Raw genomic sequence first — 26,267 nt, 5'->3', positions numbered from 1 at the left:
GCTATCAGCTTAGTGCATTTAATCTTTCACTTGTCAAAAGACATCCAGAGCAGTGGGCACAGAAATCCTTCCTTTGCTGGTCTTGTCTCTTGTCTTGAGCGACAAAGCATTGCTTTCTAGCAGACCTTGTCAAAATCTCTTATGGATGCTTCTGGTCAGAGAGAAGGAGGGAAAGACACCATCTGGGGAAGTGGCCAGTTGTACAGAATTGCATGATCTACTACCATGATCTAGTTGCCCTTGGGTTAAGGAGGATGATATTGATTGTGGAAAGAGAATACCCCATCTGGCTCTGTCCATGATATTTGTGGAATTCTTAGCAAAAGAAGAAAAAAAATGCACCTAGATTTAAGAGGGACAAATGACTTCAAATAGCAGTGTTATTATGTCACAATTTTTGAGGAAATTGAAACAGCAGGGTGATGTTGTGTTGAATTTTATTGATGCGTGAAAATGAGCAGTGCCCACTGAGCACTGAGTGTGTAGAGGTAACACCAGTCCATTCAGTCTTAGCCAGCAATTCTACACCCATAGGACCCAGACACTGAGATCTTTGGCTTTGCATTGAGAGTGTTATTCAGATGGATGGCTTGGTTAGGTAAAATTTGACCCTTGTATTATCTTCTATTGAGGAAGTATGTATCCTATTAAAATAGACCCCAGTTAGACTTTTAAATGTGTCTGAAAATTGTAAGGAGATGCTTAAAGACTTGTCAGTGAGGAGGAAACATCATGCCTTGAAACAAAGACATGTGCCCTAGAGACTGGAGACCCAGTTGAGCACTGCAAGTCTGGGTGAGTTAGCCCTTCTATTCAGCATTTTATTTAATCTCTGGGGTTTAGAGTCTTAGTCTATATACTGGGATGACAATAGCTGAGCAGACTATCTCAGATGATTATTGTGAGTGGAAAAATATGACATGGGAAACCATCTTGAGGTGAAAAATTAAAAATAAATATGACAGTGCAAAGCTACAATGACAAAAAATTATGTATCACTAGCAAAGACTGGAAGGGAATGTGGGGTGATCCAAACAGTGACATTCAGTTCCTTCAAAACGAAGTCTACACTTAAAAAAAAAAAAAAAGTCTGCTAAAATTTTCCAAGTACTGGGAAAATAGAATAGCAATGGGGATCTCCAGCCTCTCCTTCCCAGGGCAGTTTATTATAGGCTTTTTGGTGCTTTCTAAGTTGGGTCTTTCTTGTTTTAGAGATGAAGACAATAAAGAAAATTACCCCGACGCCGGGGCTCCGCTAGAGGACTCCGCGGCTGACGTGCTGCGATCCAGCATGGGCAACTTCAAGTCCCGGAAGCCCAAGTCCATCTTCAAGGCGGAGAACGGGAGGAGCCACGGAGAAAGTCAGGTAGCGAGGCTCCACTCCCTCAGGCGTTTGCCTAGACCAGTGCTTCCCGGGCCAGGGCACAGTTCAGGTGACCGTCGGTGGGTCGGTCTGGGCAGGTTATTCTGCAGGTGGAGGTTTGCGTGACTTGTCTTTGCATCCCGCACCAATACCCTGGGGTGCATGCATGCTCCCTTGGGTTAATAGCGGCGTGCTCTGAGCAAGCAGGCTGCGCTTTTAGCGCCCTTTCAAACCAGTATTCTCTCATGCTAGACTTTGACATCATTGATTTGGATCATCCTTTGCAGGGGAGAGTGGAGGAGGATCTCCACTTATCTTCACTTATCCAGGGCATGTAGCTCTTGTCCCAAACTTGGAGATTTTTCTCATAAAATCAAAAATCCTGTGTTTATCCAGAGCCATGCTTCTTAGCTGCAGTTTAATGGCTTTGAAAAAACTTTCAAGCCTGTATGTGCCTGTTTGTCTGCTGTGTGTGTTTAGTAGCTGGTTCTTTAAGGTCAGTAAGTATTTAAATATATGAATGATCATCTTTCCAACTTGATTCAAGTAATACTGTGTGTATACACACACACACACACACACACACACACACACAAATTATTTTTTATTTTACTTTTCTTGTTGTAGATGGATGTATCAAAGAATGTGATTTTTAAAAATCTTAAAACCCCTCAAATCATTTTGGGTGCTTTTAAAAGAGATTAACTGAAAATAATCCATTTTAATCTTACTGGGAGGTTAGTGGCCCCAACATTAAGACTATACTTGTCATGCACCTAACAGAGTTTTGGGGACATAGGTGCTTCATTAATGTGTCCTTGGCTTTTTTCTTAATGCTTAACTGTGAACTTTAAAAATCATGTGGGGAATTCCCATTGTGACACAATGAAAACAAATCCAGCTGGTATCCATGAGTATATGGGTTTGATCCCTCCCATTGCTCAGTGTGTTAAGGACACGCTGTTGCCCTGTGAGCTGTTGTGTAGGTCACAGATGTGGCTCAGATCATATGTCACTGTGGCTGTGGTGTAGACCTGTGGCTGTAGCATCGATTCAACCCTAATCTGGGAACTTCCATATGCTGCAGGTGCAGCCCTAAAAAGCAGTAAAATAAAATAAAATAATGTGGGAGGTTCTAGGTGTAGGTAGGTTAATTATATAATAATTTTAAGTCTTATTTAGCAAATGGGCACCAGGTGATCTTCTTGCTATAATGACTTTGGCTGGGCAGTTTATTTGACCTTGTAGTTTTCTTATATGCCTTGTGATTTTTATCTCATTTCTTTCTTCTTCTTCTTCTTCTTCTTCTTTTTTTTTTTTTTTGGCATTGTGACCTCTTAGTTAATTTTGCAATGAGATGAAATGCCCTATGCATTCATGAAACTGTGCTGTGACTAGTTTAAACTAAGTTGAGTTGCAGAGAAAGATTAAGTGTAAAATAGCATATACATTATGATAAACTTGAGACCCTGGCTATGACTGAATGTACCCAACACTTGTTTGGTTAGGAGTGTGGTGCTGAAGAGGGCATAGGTACCCAAAGGCTGCCTGCAGAGTCTGACTGGTTCTGGGGAGGTTCTGACCTTGAATCTCCTATTAAAGGTCACCCGTGACATCATGGGCTTGGGGTGACTGGCTGTCTTTCCTAAAATGCCCTCTTTCTTGTCATCCTATAGTCTGGCCTCATAGAAATGACACAGTCATTACCTGTAATAAGGGGCTAATGGGGCATGTAATTCCCAACATGTTGCTCATATACAGGAAGATTTCAGAAGAAGGATATGCTGGTAGAATCCTGGCTGATAATATGACATAGGAATCCTGGACTGCAGGTAAACTTTCCAGTCCATTCCTAATATCTCTGTGTACACAATGAGATTTTTTTCCCTAATGACTAAGAAAACTTTGATACTTTTATTTTAGGCCTTCCATATTTTAGACAAATTTGAAACAGATTTCATTCTTCCCATTTTTTTTTTGGAGAGATATACTTAATCTTGGTTGAGTATTCACCAAGAACTGAGCATATTTAAATAATAATATAAATAAAATCAGCTAAAACTTGTTTAAGCATTTACTGTATCCAAGGCATGTACCATGTTTACAATGATCCTATGGAATGGCATTATTATCTTTTTGTACAAATGGAAAAATGAAGGTTCAGAGGGATTACATAACCTGAGTCAGATTTGGAAGAATTTGAGTGGAATGTCTTTTCCATAAAAGACAGTGTTTCTAACAAAGAGGTACCCAGAGCATTCAGGTATGAGTCTAGTGATTTACTTACCTCCTTATACCACTCATACCCTAATTTTTGTATAAAACCTGTTACTTCACTCTGGAATTTTTTTCCTTTGGTGACATATGTTGTTAAACGGTAATTAGTTATGTTGAAAGGATTACTTTGGAGAAAATTTTATATGTATTTTTCTTCTGTGCCTTAAAGCTTGTGATATTTGTCACATAAGCTAGACAAATCATTTGAGTGAATTCTAGCTCCACTAGGATTTAAGTTCCTTGAGGTCAGTGAGTTAATCTTTCTTGTCTGTCTTTGGATCTCAGTCCCTCCGTATTATTCACTGAACAACTCGAAACTGGAAAAATGTAATCATATATATAATATTACCATAATCATATAAAATATTATATACTACATATGTATTATTTGTAAAATGATATATAATTTTAAATATATAGGTAAAATATATAATGGTATAAAATGTTATAAAATGTAAGCATTATATCTTCATTTAATTATAAATTCATTTCAAAAGTGAATAAAATCTTGACTCTTACACAAATAAGAATCAAAGATTTTATTTAAATCATGAATTAATGAGGGAACCAATAAGCTATTATAACCAGTTCAAAAAAGAATGCAAAGTATCACACATTTATAGTGTGATAAGGAGTGCTGAAATAAATTTGTAAATGCTCTCAAAATCGGCAAAACTTATAATATCTGTAGGTATCTATAGGACATCTACTCAATTTCAATGTCTTTTGTTTTTCCTTGCCTTCTTTTCCTCCCTCCTTCCTTATTCCTTGTGATCATGATGATCTCAACGAAAGATTAACCTTAATCACAAGATAAGACTAGTCTCATTAGGTTTGGTCTTAGTATTTATCCGGGCATAGCAAGAGTGTTAGTTTACCATAGAGGTCCTCTTACATATGCTTTGCAAAATCTAGGGCCATATAGTTTTGAATAATTACAAAATTCACTTCTTTCTGGAGGTTTTCATAAGAAATCTCAGATTGGACTTTTAATGCCTCTATTATTTGCATTAAGGCAAGAAACCAAGTTCAAGAAATTCCTTCCTCCTTATTTCGCCTGCAGTATTTATATATTTGGGTGAATTCCTTTCTTCTAAAGGTCCCCAAAATAACTTTAGGTTCCTGACTTACTGCCTCTAGGTTGGACCCTGTAAACTAGCTAGCAAACTAATTATCCTAGGAGGCCTTTGTAGGCATTGACTCCATGATTAAGTCACATTAGTTCCTTAAAATTGGCCTGTTGTACCTTATCCAAGGAGCATCAGTCTCAATATGATGATCTAGGTGAAACATTAGTTACATAACATATTTCTCCAATTATATCTTGGTAAAAAGGAAGACATTGTTATTGAATAGATGAAATAGCCTTATTGCCATTGAAAGTAAGGATATTTGGTATGAATTTCTGAACTCGGGCTATTAGTAAGACTCAGATATCATTTTAAAATATGTCATTTCAGTTTATATAAACAGAATGGTTTTTAAATACAGGTTTTTATTAACATTCAGTTATGATGAGGCTAATAGATCAGAAAATGACTACTATTTGGAAAGCTTCCTACTCACTGTTCTTAGGTAGGGGTTGTGGGGGTGGCAATGCCTTGTCATGCTGGGCCACATGGGGAAGCACCAAGGTTGTTCGGGAGGAGGATAGGGCAAGGGGCTTTATTGTGGTTTTTAATTGAAAAGGCAAGGCAAGTGAGAGTAAACAGGCTTAGAATTGGATGGTTTGAATAATTTCAGTGGACACTGAGATATAGGGATTCTCTCTACTGATCTGGTAACTGGTCCTGGAATGAGGCAGAGGAAAATTGCCTTTTGGAGAATATGAGACAGATAGAGGAGGTGGTTCAGAGTATGGGCTCAGAATTGGTTAGTTTGCATATGAAAGGCACACTCCAATTTATTTGATATGTTTGCTGTCCCTAAGAATTGATTATCCGCCCCCCCCACCGAGATGCAATCTGTTCCTAGTCACTGAGGCCCCAAATGCCAGAGCATCAAGAATACAGAAGATAATAAAAAGAAAACTAGTGTAAAAATCTACTAAATTAAATGAGTAATTAATAGTTGATGTAGAAAGAGAAAGGTCTTTCTTATAGATCCAAAAGACAGAATGTTAAGACAACAATATTCCAATCAGATAACCACTGTAAGATTTCCGTTATCAGTCCATTCAGTTTTGTGTAATTAATGCTTGTTCCACTTGATTTTAGGTTAGCAGTGACATGAAGTTGTCTGCTTCTTGACTAAAGTTCTGCAGGTCTTGACTCAGCCCACTGGTGTCATCAGACACCTATAACCCAAGAGTCTATTCTTTGAAAAGTCAGTTATTTAAAATATCTGAGCCTTTACCATGGGACTCTTAAGTGCATTCTTTGTTGAATACACAAACTCTGGCCTGAAGCTGATAGGAGAACCTTCAGACAATATCTGAGGAAAATGAACATCTTTAGATGACAGAAACCGAAAGTGATTTTGGTTAATTTACTACTAATAATTTTCAAATGTGAAGACAATTCATAATAAAAATGGTGCACAATGTGGCATGAAAAACAGCGTAATAAAATCATTCCCCCCAAGTTAGAGTGTCTCAAAGGGTAATAAATAAGCCTATTTTTAAAGAAGTCAGGGAATTTATTTCTGGTTTTACAAAAATGGAGGAATGTAATTCTTACAGATGAAAAATATGGCATAATTATCCTAAAAGAAGATGCCAAGAATATCAGGTAAAACATTCATTAAGTCTGGTGTGGCTCTTAGACATCTATATTATAAAACACCACAGAGAAGTCTGTTGTGCATCCCTGACTGAAAACCACTGGCCTGGATGATGCTAGATTCACATGAAAGAAGTAGGGATCTGGATAAGTCAGTGTTTTAAATAATAACCACAATTATCATTGATAATATTACAGTATTGCTGTCTAATATCATCAGGCAAAGATTCACCAAACTGGAACAAATATACGAGTCTAATAGGACTATGTGTTTCATAAAAGTTTTTTTTTCCCCCAATTTTTCTTTCTTTCTTTCTTTCTTTATATTTAAATATAGTTGACTTACAATGTTTCAGGTATACAGAAAAGTGAGTCAGTTAAACGTATACGTATACTCTTTTTCAGATTCTTTTCTATTGTAGGTTATAACAAGATACTGTTGTTCCCTGTGCTATATAGTAGATGCTTGTTTATTTTATATACATTGGTGTGTATCTATTAATCTCAAATTCCTGACTTGTCCACCCCACCTTCCCCTTTGGCAACCATGAATTTGTTTTCTATATCTGTGAGTCCATTTCTACTTTGTAAGTAAGTTCATTTGTATCATTTCATTTATTTATTTTGATATTTTTTTGGCTTCACCTGGGGCATGTGGGAGTTCCTGGGCCAAAGACTGAATCAGAGCTGCAGCTGAAACCTACACCACACCACTGCACCAGACTGGGGATTGACAGAGATAGCACTGGATCCTTAACCTGCTATGTCACAGTGGAAACTCCTGTATCATTTTTTTTCTTTAATTCTACATGTAAGTGATATCATATATTTGTCTTTAACTGACTTTGCTTGGTATGATAATCTCTAGGTCCATCTACATTACTCATAAGAATTTTGACCAAAGGGTAAATGACCTGTTAACTACATTTCCCATGCACCATGGTGGAGAGAATAGTTCTGTTCATAAAGCCGGATTTATTTGGGGGAACTTGAGTTTATGGCTCAAATCCTGCCTGATGCTTGTTGCCATCATCAAAACACAGTTCTAACTGGTCTGTATGAGATCATCACTGACCAAAAGTATCTGTGAAGACCCTATGGGCACAACTTTATAACTTAGAAGCAACCCTTTTGAAGCTGAAGGTTTAGCTGTTGCCACTTCTGGGTTCTCTGTTCACAAAGTTTATATTTAGGATCCCTGAGTGGATCTTCAGTATGATCCTAACCAGGTTGGGAATGAGGGTGTGGGCAAGGGAGAAGGGGCCAGATAGGAACCACTGGAAGTTTTAAGCTTTCTTACCTTTCTGAACAACTCCAAAGTTAGAATCAGAAATTCCATTTATAGAGGCTGAGATTCAATCCTACTTTGAGCAACTTAACTTTAGTCCACAGAGTAGCAAAATCTGAGGTTTTGTCTATATGTATGAATGTGATTATTTAAAAGAGGAGTGCTTTGGATATATTTGCTGATTCTATAAAAGTCCAGGAACCAAGAAGGAAATGCAAGAATGTCCTCAAAGAGGTTAAGATATTTAATATCTCAGCATAATAAAACTCATTTATGACAAACCCACAGCCAACATAATACTGAACAATGAGAAGCTGAGCCTTCCTGCTAAATTCTGGAACAACACAGGGGTACCAACTCTCACTTCTATACAACGTAGTATTGGAAATCCTAGCCACAGAAATCATACAAGAAAAATAAATTAAAAGTATCCAAATTGGGAAGGAGGAGGTAAAACTGTCGTTGTATGCAGATGATGTGATACTCTGTATAGAAACCCCTAAAAATTCCACACAAAAACTATTAAAACTGATAAATGAACTCGGCAAGACAGCAGGATACAAGAATAATGTATAGAAATCTATTGCATTTCTTACCCTAACAATGAAATATCAGAAAATAAAGTAAAAAAAAAAAAAAACTTCATTTAAAATCACATTAAAAAATACCTAGAAATAAACCTAAACAAAGAGATGAAAGACCTATCTGTATGGTGAGAACTATAGAACATTGGTAAAAGAAATTAAAGATGATTCAAGGAAATGAAAAGATATCTCATGCCCTTGGATTGGAAAAATTAATTTTGTTATAAATATACATACTACACAAAGCAATTTACAGATTTAATGTGATCCCTATCAAATTACTCATGATATTTTTCACAGAGCTAGAACAAATAATCCTAAAACAGATATGGAACCATAAAAGACCCAGAATTGCCAAAGGAATCCTGAGGGAAAATAAAAAAGCTGGAGATATAACCCTCCCAGACTTTTGAAAATACCACAAAGCTACAGTAATCGAAAGAGAGTGCTATTGGCACAAAAACAAATGTATGGATCAGTGGAACAGAATAAAGAGCCCTAAAATAAACCCATGCACCTATGATCAATTAGTATTTAACAAAGGAGGCAAGAATATGTGATGGAGAAAGGACAGTCTCTTCAGCAGGTGGTGTTGGGAAATCTGTACATCTGCATATAAATGAATGAAATGACAACACTCTCTCATACCAGGCACAAAAATAAACTGAAAATGGCTTAAAGACTTAAATATAAGCCATGGCACCATAACACTCCTAGAATAAAACATAGGCAAAACATTCCCGATGTAAATCATAAAATATTTTCTTAGATCTGTCTCCCAATTCAGGAGAAATAAAAGCAAAAACAGACAAATGGGACCTAATCAAACTTATAAGCTTTTGCAGAGCAAAGGAAACCATAAACAAAATGAAAAGACAACCTACAGGCTGAAAGAAAATATTTGCAAACGATTCAACACAACTCACAAGGGATTAATTTCCAAAATACACAAACACCTCATGCAACTCAATATAAAAAAGAAAAACCAATCCAATTAAAAAGTGGTCAATCTAAATAGACATTTCTCCAAAGAAGGCATACAGATAGGCAATAAGCATGTGAAAAGATGTTCATCATCACTAATTATTAGAGATGCAAGTCAAAACCACTGTGAGGTATCACCTCACACTGTTCAGAATGGCCATCATTAAAAACTCTATAAATAATAACTATACTTCTAATTTTTAAAAATCTACAAAAAATAATAGCTGGAGAAAGTGTGGAGAAAAGGGACTCCTCCTACACTTTTGGTGAGAATATAAATTGGTGTAGCCACTATAGAGAATGATATGGAGTTTCCTTAAAAACTAAAAATAGAGTTACTGTATGATCAGTAGTACCACTGTTGGGCATATATCTGGAAAAGAGAAAAAATTTAATTTGTAAAGGTACATTCACCCCAGTGACCATGGTAGCACTATTTACAACAGCCAAGACATGGAAGCAAGCTAAATGTCCATCAACAGATGAATGATAAATAAAATGTGGTATATTTATAAAATGGAATGCTACTCAGCCGTAAAAAAGAATGAAATAATGTCATTTGCAGCAACATGGATGGACCTAGAGATTATCATACTAAGTGAAGTAAAACAGAGAGACAAATATATGGAATCTAAAAAAAAATAATAATACAAATTAACTTATGAAACAGAAACAGACTCACAGACATAGAAAACAAACTTAGGGTTACCAAAGGGGAAGTGGGGAAGGATAAACTAGGAGTATGGAATTAACAAATACACACAACCATATATAAAATAGATGAACAAGATGATTTACTGTATAACACAGGGAACTAATAACTCTAATATTAGAGTTTATTGATATGATGAACTTGAAGTTAAAACAAGACTTGTGAGTTTTTGCTAAGCAGAGACTTCTTGTCAAAGTAGAGTCCAATTAACAACTTTCTATCCTGTAGAATGTATTATTAAATAGCAAACACTCTTTTTAGGGAGGAGAACTGATTAAGGCAATAGATTATACATGTTCTAATATTTTGTGAAAAATTGTACAATACATGGGGAGTGGGTGAAATGGGTGAAGGTGGTCAAAAGATACAGACTTACAGATATAAGAGAAATAAGTCCTGGGGATGTAGTATACAGCTTGGTGACTGTAATTAACATACTCTATTGTATATTTGAAAGTTGCTAAGAGAATATATCTTAAAAGTTCTCATCACAAGAGAAAAAAATTATAACCATGCGTAGTGAATGAATGTTACCTAGAATTATTTTGGTGACCATTTTGTAATATCACATATATCAATTCAGTATGTTATAATATTATGTCAGTTATATCTCAATAAAAATATATCTGCCTTATCTCATGATTAACAATGAGCTCTGGGGGTTTCATCTCTCCTCTTTAGAATATTTAGGTAATTCTTCATCTTGAGAAACTTTGGAATTGATTGTGAGACCCCGTAATACGTATGTTTTCTACATGTTTAATATGTGTGTGATTATCAGTCTTGATTGGTCTCTCTTGATTTGCGTACAGTTTCTACTATTTTCTGGAACGATTTGTCTCACATTAACTTTTTATAGTCACACTTTCCCGATTACTTAAAAATGTAGAAACCTACCATTTAATTAAAAAAATCCCTATTTATCAACATTTCTGTACTGATTAAAATGAGCATATCCTGGTATTTAAAAAGACAATAGATTTTATGTACTCTAATACTTGGTGAAAAATTCAAGTCTGTATTTCTATCATATTAATCCCCGATGTGGCAATGAATAGACTTGACTAACAGAACCGCCTTCTTGAACTGGATCTCCAGAAGGCATTTAGAGTTAGCATTGGTGAATCAAATTTTACCATCTTCATTTCCTACCAGCTGGCAGCAGGCTCTGCACCATGCTTCTGTCCTCCTTGTGGCTATTTTATTTTATTTTATTTTTTATTTTATTTTCCCACTGTACCCTTGTGGCTATTTTAGCAGAAGAGAAAAAGGAGGCTTATGGAGAGGTTTTTTTTTTTTTTTTTTTAACCATACCCATGGCACACAGAAGTTCCTGGGCCAGACTGAACCTGAGCCACAGCAGTGACAATGTTGAATCCTTAACCATTAGGCCACCAGGGAACTCTTTTCTACTGGAGATGTATGTATGTGTGTGTGTGTATAATATATATACATATATTTTTTTCTGCTAGTTTTTTTAACTGAATTTTTTTTGGAGAGTTTTTCTGCAGTGAGCTGTGTACTGTGATCGTGATGCCAATCCATTTCCTTAGGGAGACCAGCTGTTCGGTCTGGTGTACATACATTGGCATCAGGTTTCTTCCACTTGGCTCTGGTAGATGTGTTAAAAGGCTGGAAAGAGATCCAGGTCTGATTGTGAAAATTGTATTTTTATCTTTCTGCAGAAATAAAAAGCCCCTGAACACTTTTAGGCAAAATAACCTAACTTTATTTACTATAGTAAAGTATAGTCCTTATTCTTACTGTTATACTCTGAATTTTAAAGAAAATCAGTACCTAATTCTGGGTCATTTTTTTTACTCCAAAAGGAACTAAGACTCTGTTTCTAATTATAATTCTACTTTACATTGTTCTTAGTATATGATTGAACCACTTAGCTAGTGCAAATGATAGAAACCTACAGCTGATTGACTTTGAAATTGAGAACCCTGGAAATCTAAAATGAGTGGACTTCAAATAGAATTTCACTTGCTTTTCAGTGAAGGGAAGACTTTTACGTTCCGAATATGCCTTTGAGGGCTTGTATTTTGCAGCGTGTCAAAAGCATGAATTTACTGTGATTCTAACAATTGGTCTTAGATAAGTTTTTTGACACATTAGTTTGCGTTACATTATTTCTCTCATGTGATTGTGCAGCTCCAGTGAAGATGTTTTACTTCAATTCCTGTTAAGGTATGGATCTATGAGAAAACTTGTTACTGGTCAGTTCAAAACATGGCTCTCTGGGAGTTCCTGTCGTGGCGCAGTGGTTAGCGAATCCGACTAGGAACCATGAGGTTGCCGGTTCGGTCCCTGCCCTTGCTCAGTGGGTTGACGATCCGGCGTTGCCTTGCTCAGTGGGTTGACGATCCGGCGTTGCCGTGAGCTGTGGTGTAGGTTGTTGCAGACGCGCCTCGGATCTTGCATTGCTGTGGCTCTGGCGTAGGCCGGCGGCTACAACTCCGATTCGATCCCTAGCCTGGGAACCTCCATATGCCGCGGGAGCGACCCTAGAAATGGCAAAAAGACAAAAACAAAAACAAAAAAACCATGGTCCTGTGGATTTTTTTTTTTTTCCAGGTTCCACATCACTCCACTGAGAGTAAATGGTTGAAATTCAGAGGGATAGAGTGAGAGAGGGGGTCTTTGAAAGTGAGACCATCTGAGTCAGTGTTTGGATTTATCTGTATCTCATGGTATATCAGATTCTGATACTTCTCTTCAAAATAACAGCCAACCTGTTCTTAGTGATTAAGCTGATGATGAAAGATATCTTTAGGAAGGAATCTGGAATGTTTGTAATATAACTTTATTGCTTCTTTTCAAATAAATAACTACATTCAGCGTCATACTGACATGTAGGAATCTTAAAATTAAGTGAGGTACCTCATTTGGGCATTGAATCTCAAAATTTTTTAAACAATTGTCACTCAAAAAGAGTTTATGTTCAAGTAACTGGTTGGAGACAAGTTTATGAGCAATGGAACATTTGAAATATTGGCACTATAGTGCTTAAGGCCACATTATCTAATTGATATTCCATCTATGATGGACATTACTGAAGAATTACCCTTAAAAAAATGAAGATGGTATTGGTTCTTCTGAGTATAGCAGTGGAAGATAGCCAGAACTCATCTCTACTTACACTTAGCAGAGATGATTCCCACATAGAATGGCTCTTAAACTTGCCTTGTTATCTTTCTTATCCTTATTTATCTGTACAAAGTTATCCTTCACATATATAAAGAAATTCTGATTTAAAGAATCTCTGATTTCCCCTACATAGTTCCAAAGATGGTTTCTGATACTAGACATGTAGCCCTATAAATTTAGCCCAGAGGCAAGACCTACCAGAATATAGAAAGAGGAGTAAATCATCCATGGAACACCATTGTCCTGTTGGTACCTGCTGCCCTTCCATGGGGTTCTAAGACTTGCTCCCTCTACTATAGAGAATTTAATAACTTCAATAACTTCCAGAGCTATGGTTGAATGGTAGTATAATGAGGTGGTAGAAAGCATGCTCTATAGTTCCTGCTGGATATGGCCTCAAATTTCTTCTCAGCCACTTACTTTATGTGTGACTTTAAGCATTTATTTACTAGCTCATTGTGTTAGTGTTCCATCTATAAAACAGAGATTATAATTTGTATTTACTTTAAGAGTTATGATTTGTATTTACCTGTAATTTGTATAACCCTAATGGTTCAACATGTGTTGGGGGCTTAAAAAATTGAATAAATGTTTTATAAACTTACTTGGCTGGAGATACACTAAGCTTCAATAATTCCATGTCCCCTGAGTTAGGCTAGGCTGGGCTCTGCCGCAATAACAAATAATCCAAAACCTTAGTTGTTTAAACCAACAAAAGTGCATTTCTTGTACATGTTCTATAAACATCATTGGTCACTAGGAAGTGTCTGTTCATGGCAGTCAATTAAGGACCCAGATGAACCAAACAGTGTCAATCTTGAATGTGCTGGTTTTGAATCAGAAAGAAAAGAGAGCTCTGGAGGATTCTGAACCAATAATTAGAAGATTTAGGCCTGAAGCCATACGTAGTATTTCCATTCTCTACTAATTGGCCAGAGTTGGTCATGTGTTTCCCCTGTAACCACAATTTCAAAACACAGGGACAAGGAAGTCTAATGCTGCACCATGTCCCCAGAGGGAGATTAAGACACTGGCCAGCAGCACTAATGACTTCTGCATCTTAGAGTAGCATGTCACCTATAGCAAGAGGAAGTTAGTTGACCTTTTTTCTCATCCAGTCCTTCAAAATTATAATGTATTAATGTTCTTAATGTCAAGGACTAGAAGAAAAAAACATTAATTAGGCTAATTTACTAAAGGAGATACATGGCATTATATTATTGTTTTGAACAGGAATTGCAGTTTTATATAAGCACCCTTTCAGTTAAACACCTTCTTCATTAGTATCAGAAAAAAAGAGGTATGTTCAGTTATTGATTTTTTTTTCTCTATTGCCAAATGAAACTTCGGAGTTCATCAATTGTATGTCATTTAGGGACAATTGTGGTTTAAGTCTTGCCTGAAGATTGTAGTGACTTTGGGTTATGTGCAACCCATGGTACTATGATTAAGAGGCATTTTTAAATTTGATCCCTGAATAATCTTTCCTATAGAAAATGGATTTGACAAGGGGGACACTGTCAGCTGTGAGAGCTGGGTTTCTGAATACACACAGATATGCAAATTCACATCCTCATGTACTTGGTGATATTTATCCAAGAGCAGGGTGTTCTTTAGGCAAAGAAAACAGCTTAACAAGGACTTAGCCTGTTTTGGAGCTTGGAAGTGAAGCTGTTTGGGAAGTCTGGAGAGCGGAAACATAATGAACTGACATTTTGGGTAACTAAGGATTGCCAATCTAAACTTTATCAAACATGGTTAAACATCACTTTGGGACCAAGACATAACATATCAACCTCAAGCCTGCAATTTCAGAATGCATATTTTGCAAGAGAGGTCATTGCCAGATAAAATATGGGATATCCAGTTAAATTTGCATTTCAGATAAACAGTGGATAATTTGCTAGTATAAGTAGGTCTCATGTAGATATGGCTTGGAACAGGAATGGGAGTTTTGTACAAGCAAGTGCCTACATGGAACATACTCATATTACAAGGTTATTGTTCATCTGAAATGCAGATTTAACTGGACATTTTGAAATTTTAGTTACTAAATATGGTAACCTTTTCAAGAATGAATGGCCTAGGCATTTGACCTCACTCACCTTCTCTTCCAAGGTAGAAGTAACTAATTGTACCCCTGTAGCCTGAGAGCCTCAGGCTTGGGAAATATTTTTTTTTAGTTGGGTCTTTCCAGGATAGTTCAAACAGGCATAGGAAGGGAAGTCAGCCTGTCCAGAATATTGAGGCTTATAGCAATTTTACATTGCCAGCATCCAAACAGCTTGAAAAATTCTGGGAAAAGCAGTCTACTCTCTTGGGATGATAAAGCCTTAAAAACCGGATAGAAGTACTAAAAAGTTTGAAAATCTGCCCTTGAAGCCTGCAGATTATCCCACTGGACCCTCCTTGCTGTGAACAGGGGCTGTCATCAAGTCAATCGAAAGGCTGGACTGTGAGTTTGGGGTTAGTAGATGCAAACTATGGCATTTGAAGAGGATAAGCAATGAGATCCTGCTGTATAAAACTGGGAATTATATCTGATCACTGTGATGGAGCATGATGAAGGATAATGTGAGAAAAAGAATGTGTATATGGGTATAACTGGGTCACTTTGCTGTATGGCAGAAATTGACAGACATTGTAAATCAACTATAATAAAAAATTTAAAAATTTTAAAAATTAGAAAAAAAGAAATGCTGACTTTGAACCTAAAACAACCAAAAACAACATAATTGATGTCAAACACAGACAGAACAAGGGCACTGGTGTTTTGAGCATTAATCCTGCTGAAGATAAGCAGCCAGACAGAGGAATGCTGCCTTGAAAATTGCTGCTCTGGACTGAGGCTAGTGCCTCAAGCAAGAATGGCCTTCCCTTGAAAACAAAGCTTAGGCATTCTTTTATTGTGTGGTTGACTGACTCCTGACACAGGTGACTGGTGGTCTGAGTCAATGGTGGCACTTTGCCTTCCCACCCAACTAAACCCTGCTTGGTTTTGTTATGAATCTTTAAAAAAAAATTTAATAACTGAGCCTTCTGAAACTTTACTGCTTAATAAGTCGTAGTCACTGTTAGGGGATTTCTTGCAGGAATATGGGTGTTCAGATCTGCTTCTTTTGTTCCTTAACATGCTGGACTACAACATTCTGATTGCTTGGCTTGGTAGTGTTGCTCTGTGCCAGGGAAATTTCCAGTAGGAAAGGTCATCCCAATGTTAGAATTTCCGACTTTTCAGCCGTAACTAACCGTCGGTGATCAAAGGGATACTGTCAAGGTTTAAAGCTCTCTTTATCCATCTGCCAGCAGGTAAGGGGTTGGCTTTTAGTATGTTTTAATCCAGAACGCATTCACTGTACTGAAGGTATGACTTACCAGATTTAAAAGATGCCAGGGGGAAAATCCTTGAATGGTGTGCTTGTGGATCTAGAGGAGGTAGAGGAGGGCCCTAGCCTCCATCACCACCTCTTCCTTACGTCATTCCCTGTTGCTTGCTGTCTTCTCAGTTGAATTGAAACTGATATTTGATTATGAAACCAGGAGAGCCTTGTCTAAATATTGCTTCCTCTGAGAGACAAGAGGACTGAACAGAAGACTGAATTAGTGCAGCTCTAAAGAAAATGCAGGATTTAAGGCTCCTTTAAAATTTTTATTTTTTAAATTTATTTTTTAAAATAAAATATGATTGATTTACACAGTTGTGCCAATTTCTGCTGTAAAGCAAAGTGACCCAGTCTCACACACACACACACAAATACACACACATTCTTTTTCTTTTTCTCATGCCATTCCCCCCCCCAATCAAGTTCTATCCCAAGAGATTAGATATAGTTCCCTGTGCTATACAGCAGGACCCCATGGTCCATCCATTTTAAATGTAATAGTTTGCATTTACTAACCCCAAACTCCCAGTACATCCCACTCCCTCCCCTCCACCTTGGCATCCATAAGTCTGTTCTCTATGTCTCTGAGTCCGTTTCTGTTTTGTGGGTAGGTTCATCTGTGCCATACTTTATATTCCACATATAAGTGATACCATATGGTGTTTGTCTTTATTTTTCTGACTTACTTCACTTAGTATGAGAATCTTTAGTTGCCACCATGCAAATGGCATTGGTTTGCAACCTCAAGTGACATTGGTTCGTTCTTTTTTACGGCTGAGTAGTATTCTGATGTATACATGTCTTGTTTTTTAACTGGCTACTTATAAAAACTTTGACTGCTATCATCCTCCCTACCAATATGAAACATTAAGGCAGAAATAGAGAAAAAAAATAAACAAGATGTAACCCCTATTAAATCTCTACCTCTCTTCTACCTTGTACTAAAAAGAGGATGGGAACCAAGTGATTGTTTCTCCACGTGATCAGGAGTCTGGAAGAATAAGAATTAGAGCTGTCTTTGGGCTGTCTACAGGGCAAGAATCTGGTGAGCTCTACTTTGGCTGATGCAGTCTTGGCTCTTCAGGGTTTAGAGGCAAGGAGGGGGTTCAGGCAGACAGTCCCCCAAAAGGCAGGCAGATATGGGATGGGCATGAAGTAGGCAGAGAGCTCACACTAGGAAAGAGACGGGGTTCTAATCTCAGCAATGGAGATAAAATTCTAATTTACAGAACAATGAAAGTCTTTGCAGAGACTATTTTAAATGATTTTTTTTTTAAATCAGAAAATGCAGTAGCTGGAACTCTGCTTGAGCCTTATCTTCCTGTCTTTGAAAATTTCATTATTTGATTAAAGTTTCTAAAATGATACTTCTAAGATTTATTATAGTGTCTTATAGCAGTGCTGTAGCTCTGAACACGTTTTGTTCTTGACTAGGGTTTTTTTTTTTTTCTTTTGGCCTAGAGTATTTTTTTTTTTTTCTTTTGGCCACATCTGCAGTGTGTGGACGTTCCTAGGCCAGGGATCAAACCCATGCCACAGCAGCGATCCAAGCTGCAGTGACAATGCTGGATCCTTAACCTGCTGTGCCACGAGAGAACTCCAACACCTTGATTTTGGACTTCTGGCCTCCACAGCTGTCAGAGAATAAGTATTTGCCTTTTTACACCACTGAGTTAATTTTTACAGAAGCCCTAGGAAATGGACATAAGGGGTTTCCTGAAGTTAGACCATACATAGGCTGCTCCTCATGCTCCAGGGAAACTGGCCAGAGCTGGATGGGATGCCAACCCAGGAGGATGAGCAGACTGGCAGGGCAGAGACATGGGTACAGAGTGTCCATACAGTGGGCCCCAGGCTGGGATTGGGTGACAGGAACAAGGCAGATACTTGGAATAAAACCTCAGAGTGGCAGCCGCAGCAGGACACATCTGTTGCCACATTACCTACACTGACCTTCCTTTCCTTTGACAGAGGACAGAATCGGCCCCAGATCCTGTTAGAGCCGAACCAAACTGAACTCAGGCCAAGGGAAGGTGGTTGGAGCAAGGGGGCAAGCAATTCATCACATGCAACAGTGGGGTAACTGGACGTTTTTGGATGTACACTCAAGTGCTCACTACTCACACAGTTGCTGAGAACTGTGTCAGTTCCATGTGTTTTTAACTTTTTTGTTTTGGGCCATACCTATGGTGTATGGAAGGTCCCAGGCCAGGGATCAAACCCTTGCCACAGCAGCAACCTGAGCCACTGCAGTAACAATTCCAGATTCTTAACCCACTGATCTACTTGGGAATTCCTCCATGATTTTGTTTTTTCTCTTGGTGGCCACATCCTTGGCATATGGAAGTTTCTGGGCCAGGGATTGAATCCAAGTTGCATCTGTGACCTAAATGCCAAAGCTACAACCTAAATGCCATGACTGCAGCAATGCCCAATCCTTTAACCCATGTTCCAGGCCAGGGATTGAACCCACTCCCCCGTAGTGACCTGAGTTGCTGAATTTGGATTCTTAACCAACTGCGCCACAGTGGGAACTGCAACACTATGTTATTAACTACAGTCACCATGGGCACAGCCTGGTCATGAGTGCTTTATGACAATAATTTCATATGTAATATGTATATGATATTTAGTAAATAATAAATCATGTATTTATATAATAATTCATTTCATTCTCATAACAACCCTGTGGGGGTACTAGTACTCATTCCTTTTTACAGATGAGGACACTGAGGCACAGAGAAGTTAAGTAACTTGCTCAAGACCACAAAAATGGAATGACTGACCTAATGGTATTATTAGGTACTGCTTAGGGTTGTCTTAAAATTGATTTATATTTTTTATCAATTGGGGGATGGATTTGTCCTATTTGGGTCCTTCAATATAGACACCAAATAAGTCATCATAGATTACGAATGTGTCCAGGGCCTGGGAGGTTAAGATCTGCTGGGACTCAAGAAAAGGAGGGAGGGGTTCCTCTTGTGGCTCAGCAGGTTAAGAACCTAACACAGTGTCTGTGACGATGTGGATTCAATCTCTGGCCTCTCTGAGTGGGTTAAGGATCTGTTGTTGCTGCAAGCTGCAGCATAGTTCACAGATGTAGCTTGGATCCGGTGTTGCCATGGCCGTGGTGTAGGCCTGCAGCTCCAAGTCCAGTTCAACCTCTAGCCTGGGAATTTCCATATGCCACAGTGTGTGGCTGTATAAAGAAAAAAAATAAAGAAGGAATCCAACATTCCTCTTACCTGTTGGGATAAGAAAAATATGTCATTCTTAATAAAAGAATCAATTGCACAGGGATTTCCTGGCACTTCCTGAGGAGTAGGAGGAGGGAACTAGAGATATTTTAATGGCATATCTTTGTAATTAATGACAGGTGAGTGCTGTGGCTTTAATGCCATGTGGTATGCTTCAGACGACTTGATTTTTTTTCAGGCAGCAGGGGGTGCTTTTCTTTAGATGTGTAATGGGGGCAGTTCTGTCTGGGCATTTGCACATGAGTAGAAAGGAGTAAGATCTCAGTGGTCGCATTCCTGTAACAGCTCTCGCTGTCTGTTCTGAGTCCCTGGAACCTTGCCACCTTGGGGAAGCTGAGGCATATGGCCGACTTATCCTTTAGTGGTTGCATCAATGGAGAATTGGCCACAAAGTAGTTCAAAACCAGGTTGAGCATATTATCTTAAAGCCTGGCTTTCTTGAAAGCACAGATGTTGTTGACAGTTTGTACTGGGTGGTGTTTTTACCATCAACTTTGGCCGTGGTTGAATGGCAAGATGCAGAGCTTCTTGACCTTAACCTCAGGTTGTGAATGCATACAGTGATTTAGGACCTTCTCTTTCTTCCTGTAACAGCAGGCATTGAGGGTGCCTCTGCATGTGAGGACTTGATCCAGGGTAGTTGTGGGGCTACTTTGCTTGAGGTGGATGTACTGTTACTGGGGAGATGATGACAGGAACAGTGGAGCATCCATTGAGCCCTGGGTGAGGTGCAGCCTCTTTTGTCATTGTTTGGACTTGGATTCCTGTGAGGCACCTGAGATTACCCACAGCTGAAATGGTGGCTGATAGTGTCCTTCCTCCCATTAAGGTTGTTTAAGGCTTAAGTGAGATAATCCTTGTAAAGCAGTGACTGGAAAGCCTGGTATGTAATAAAAGCTCAATATATATTAGAATGCCAGCTGTCACTATGGTTATTATATCCTAATATATTGCTGCAATAATGAGAATGAAAAGTTCCTATCCTTTTACAAAAAGACTAACTGTTCTGTGGCCATCAAAACCTGTTTTACATTTGTTTAAACTGATTGATCACTGCATCACACATGCTTCTATAAACCAGCTAATCAACACCAGCAGCCCCCAATCCTGGGAACACACCCATTGTAAAGGCAGTCAACAAGAATTTCACCCTGGTGATTGCCAGGCTGCTAATCAGCAAATCCACCCTTTTCTCACTCTAGCTTTGCTTCTGCACCTCAGGGTCGGCTAAATGCCTGAGCATTCCAGCCTTTGGAAGTCTCCTAGCCCCTGAAATCCAAGGGTCTCCAAATGCTACATAAGATCAGCTCTCTCTGTTTTGCTCAGAAAGAAGGTCTGTTCAGGCACAGCTGTCCCCTGCTCAGCAAGCTATCAATTCCGCTTTTTGTTCAGATAGTGAGTGTGGAGCTCTTCTTTCAACAATGGACATATGTATAAAGTGTTAAGGTATCACAAAGATGGGGTTATGTGGAAAGGTTCATAGGAAGGGTGATTTCTTGTCCAATGTGTGCAGTAGGAATTAAGTAGGAAAAAATTTGTAGGTGGAGGGAGATTTCTGACTTAAGGGAACACAACATGAGTGATGATGGCAGTTTAAGAGCTGCTACCCGGTGTTCCCATTGTGGCTCGCTGGGTTAAGAACCCAGCATAGTGTTGGTTAAGGATGTGGGTTTGATCCCTGGCCTTGCTTAGTGGGTTAAGGATCCAGCATTGCCACAAGCTTTGGCATAGGTCTCAGACGTGGCTCGGATGTGGCATTGCTGTGGCTCTGGTATATAGTCCGAGAGCTGCAGCTTCTATTCAACTCCTAGAACTTCCATTTGCTGCAGGTGTGGCCCTTAAAAAAAAAAAGCTGCTACCTAATTTGTTATCCCTGGACTGTAGGGTATGTGAAGGGTGGGGTGATGGAGACTAGGACTGGAGCAGTTTGCAGGGACTGGGTTGTAACGGCCTTGGATTCCATCCTAAGGAGTTCTCCTCTTCTGGTGCTTCTCAAACATTTTTCTAACTTTCTGAGTCCTAACCACAGAAGACTGAGCTTTTACCATAAGAGGGAGTTTCTTTGAAATCTCCCTATAGGGGATATTTGTCATTCTATTTTGGCTGCCCAGCCTTTGAACTCTGCTCTTGGGTTTGGAGCATTTCCCACAGAAGGGAAAAAAAGCAGAATCTTTTTTTTTTTTTTTTTTTTTTTTCATTCTAGAAGCTGAAAATGCCAGTATTTGCTTCTCCAGCCTCCCTTTCAATGAGGACATGGGCAGAACCTGGGGTGGGAGCCAATGCAGCAGGAGGCAAAACCAGGGCTATGCAAGGTGGTTGTGGTGGTGGTGCCTGTTCTAGTGTGTGTGAGCATTGCATGCTACAGGATCCACTGTTGTTCAATCCAGATATTCCCATATCCCTAACCTTTAAGTATTGCTGAAATAAAGGTGCTCTTGACAATGTTGTGATAGAGTTTGATAAAACATATTATCTAATTTTTCTTTAAAAAATAAAATTGGTGTCCCCTGGTTGCTCAGCAGGTTAAGAATCTGGCATTGTCACTGCAGCGGCTAGGGTCACTGCTGTGGCATGGGTTCCATCCCTGGCCTAGGAACATCCTCATGCTGCGAGTGTATCCAAAAAACATAATAATAACACAATGGTTTTAATAGTGGCATCGGAGATGCAGGGTGCTCAGTGGTGGCAGAAATGTTCGTGTTGGGCCAGTTCCGAGCCCAGTTTTGGTCTTCTGAGCCCAGACCAGAACCCATGTCTGGTTCTCCAGCCTGTTGCATTATTTTGTAAGCTTCCCAATGAATTCATTCTTTGTTTAAATTAGAGTTTGCTTTTACTGTCTGAAGCTAAGAATCTTGACTGGTGGATACTTGCCATCTGAAAAAGTCATAAGAATGCTTCAGGTTATTAATATAGTTGTTTTGAAAGAAGCCGACTTTTTTTTCCTCCCCAAATCTTCACTTAAATTTGATGTCCCAAGAATCTATGCCATGTTAATAGCTCATCATTCAACAAGTATTTATTGACAACCCCTGTGTGATATTATGGAGAATGAGCTCATAATGAAGCTTTTATGTCAGCAGGTATCTTGTGAGTTTGCATCCCCCTGGCACAGCACCTAATGCCAGCCATTCCTATCCTGGGGGACTGGACCCAGGTAAAAAAGCACAGTGTAGGCAATGGAGAGCTGGTAGATACTTTAACTTGAGGAAGGGACCTGATCTGTAGAACTGCTTCTTAAGGGCTTTCTTCCATTATTCTTATCATTATTCACCTGGTGGAATCCTGTCTCCAGGATTCCTGTATCTTGAAGGGTTTCCTATATCTTGAAGCTCTATGGAAACTAATTTGGAGCCGGGAGCTATGACTTTTGGGTTTTGAGACACCAGATATCTATCAAGCTCCAAATGCTTTTGAGTCCAATTGTTCTAGATGGAAAGCTCTTTCTTCATTCCAGCTAATTGCTGGGTTTCCAAATTTAAAACTTCCTTAGTGGGAGTGGTGCTACTATAAGTATTTGGGTCCAGTAGATCCTTAGACTTCTCTCGGGTCCATGTAAGAACTTTTTCATTAGTTACCTTTACTTGGATTATTCAGTTCAGTCAACATGTATCATCTGATCTTACTATGTAGAAGGAAACATCCTTTCTAAATGGGACCCCTTCTTTGCAAAAGCTTTTCATATTCTACCTGTGGCTGAAGAATCTGATAAAAAACTTGAGATAAACAATCCTAGTTTCTCAGTCTGAGTTCATTGAGAAATTAGACATAGAGGTTGCTTGTGTGGCCTTTGATAACACAACTCTTGGCTTCTAGAGAGGTGGTGTTGATTTGTACTAATGTTGTAGATAGAGATCTTTTGAGGGGGGCTGATGTTTTGCACCTTTGTGGGATCCTCTAAAGTCTAGGGGTATTACCAAGGGAAGCTAGCATCAAAGTCTTAGCATCTTTTGACTACTGTTAAAATGGACAAAACCATGATGCAAGTGAATGTTGGTATTCACAAAATACCACTATTTTCAATGTGTATTATCTTTATGGAGCTTAGACTAATTTTCTTGTCAGGGTTTGCTTTCTCACTCCTGTTATTTTAAATTTGAGTTCGCTTAGTCCATAGTATTTCATCGTCACATCAGTTTATTTTAATTCCAGTTATAAAATTCTTTCTAAAGTAAGTTTCTGTGAAATTAAAATCCATCCAGGCATTTCTGGTTTCTGAGATAACATTATTTCTCTTCCTCCTTCTGCTGCTTTCTACAACCTCCCTCAAAAGGAAAAAAAAAAAAAAAAAAGCCCCAAACAGACCATATGCTTTAAAGATGGGAGTGGTGTGATGCTTCCACAAGGTCGTTAAATAAAGAATGTTCACTGGTCAACAAGATGAAAGACACATGTCCCTTGTTAATTTAGAAACAGAATCGGAGCCCAGTGTTGAAAGCTGTGAAACACCCTTGTCTGATGTTGTGTTTTATTCAGTCCTTGGGTGGAGTTCAGTATTCTACAGGAAGACCTAAAGTTTTCATTTGTTTAGAATTTGTAAGACAAATTCTGGGTTGAATTTTACATGACCATCAGCTATGAAAAACAGACATAATAATAATGTAGACAGGCTTATAAGAATTATAATATTATAACATTATTATAAACATCATCATAATAATATGTAAAACTCAGATTCTTTCCAAGTATTTTGATGCCCTTATTTAAGAAACATACTTGATAAATTATGCTAATGGATGGAAAAGCAGTTTGAGAAGTTTACATACTACAAATGCAAGCTGCTGTTAGTGTTTGGCAGTTTCTGATTTATTCAGTAAAACAGCTGTTCAAGGCCCTTCCCTAGGCCAAACTCCCTTAGCCTCCTTCCAGTTACAGAAATGAGCATGTGAGCAATGAGACATGGGTGTTTCAGTACAGAGATTTAGTTTTTATGCTGTGGAAGTGTGTGTGTGTGTGTGTGTGTGTGTGTGTGTGTGTGTGTGTGTGTGTGTGTGTGTGTTTAGTTTACCAAATCCACAAACGACTGATTTTCAGCATCAGGCACTGGTGCTCAATGGACATGTGGTGACTATCTGAATGAATCAACCGATAATTTATATGGTGGTGAAACACTTTCAGAGACTGAAAGAAATGCAAGACACAGATCTCCTTCCTTGGGGTGCTTGCTTACATTTTAACTTGAGGATGTAAGCTAAGCATACAGATCCTACATATACTGTGCAATAGGCTGTACAGGATTAAACACACAGAATGAGAGCAGAATCCAGAGGAGAGGGACAAGGTTTTGATGTGGCTTAAAGTCATCAGAGGATAGGATTTGAGGGGGACCCCCAGGATCTACAGCATATGATATGGACTGCATATGCATACCCCAAAATTCATATGTTGAAACCTTAATCTTTAATGTGATGGTATTTGGAGCTGGAGCCTTTGGAAAATGGATTAGTGTTCCTGGAAGAAGAGACAAAAGAGGGCTTGCCTCCTCTCCCTCTGCCATGTAAGGTGTAGCAAAAGGCATCCATCAGCAAACCAGGAAGAAGCCACCTTCCTGGAGCCTTCATCTTGGACTTCTCAGCCCCTGGAACTGTGAGAAATAAATCTTGGTTGTTTAAGCCACTCAGTCAGTGGTATTTATGTACATCAGCTGGAACTGACTAAGATAGGCTATAAATAAAATGGGAATCAGGCAGATATCCCAGGAGGATGAAGGTGGTCAGGGCACAGCAGAATCTTCTCAGAGGAGAGTATGTATTTTGTGGGGCTCTTAGGCTTATTGATTTGATTGTCTGTTATTACAATAGAAGGTAGGAAGTAGGAAGGAATCCGCATTGACTTCGCAAAAACCTAGAACGTTCTTCGTCTTTTCTCTTCATCTTTCTCTTCCTCTCTGTTTTTCCCCTGAGTGATGATTTGTTTTGTTTTCCACTGTAGTCCCACAGCTAGAACCATCCCTGGCACTGTAGAAAGTATTCAGTACACATTTGAATAAGTACCTGTTAAGGAACCACAGAGGTTTTTTTGTTTGTTTTGTTTCTTACATTTTTAAAAATTACAGTTGATTTACAGTGTTGTGCCAATTTCTGCTGTACAGCAGAGTGACCCAGTCATACACATATATACACTCCTTTTCTTATATTATCTTCCATTGTGGTCTATCCCAAGAGATTGAATATAGTTCCTGATGGTATACAGTAAGACCTCGTTGCTTATACATTCTAATGGAATAGTTATTAATAACTAGAATTGGAAGTCCCTTTTGGCCACCTGCTTATTGAGTATGGAGGGTTTTTTGTTTTTTTTTGTTTGTTTGTTTGTTTGTTTTCCCCTGAGTTTGAGGATATCCCTACTTCTTTTTGTGCTTAACATGACTTGAGAAGCTTGCGGAGCTGGGGTAGTTTTGGGGATGGTAATTTTGGATTTTTCTCATGACTGCTTTGGGAATAGAAAAATAATTTGCTTCTTGCTAAACTAAATCAAATAAACAAGGGAGCTTGTGAAATGAAACATTGAGGGATATTTGAAAGCAAAGAATAATAGACATAGTTCAAT

The 26,267-nt window shown here is 38.6% G+C and overlaps 1 protein-coding gene across 5 annotated transcripts in view; it reads left to right on the top strand.

The window, feature by feature from the left end:
• The window catches only part of FAM13C (family with sequence similarity 13 member C), a 131,510-nt gene that overhangs the window by 9,980 nt on the left and 95,263 nt on the right, over positions 1-26,267 (top strand). For all 5 annotated transcript variants that reach the window (XM_013983267.2, XM_013983265.2, XM_005671007.3 and 2 more), the window contains one exon: positions 1,213-1,366. In XM_013983267.2, coding sequence (XP_013838721.1) covers positions 1,292-1,366 — 75 coding nt within the window. In that variant the 5' untranslated portion in view covers positions 1,213-1,291. The remainder of the gene's footprint in view (positions 1-1,212; positions 1,367-26,267) is intronic.

Source organism: Sus scrofa, chromosome 14, assembly GCF_000003025.6.
Source record: "Sus scrofa isolate TJ Tabasco breed Duroc chromosome 14, Sscrofa11.1, whole genome shotgun sequence".
NCBI classification, from domain to species: domain Eukaryota; kingdom Metazoa; phylum Chordata; class Mammalia; order Artiodactyla; family Suidae; genus Sus; species Sus scrofa.
Note: the sequence above shows the minus strand (reverse complement) of the source record. Positions and strands in the feature narration are given on the sequence as shown.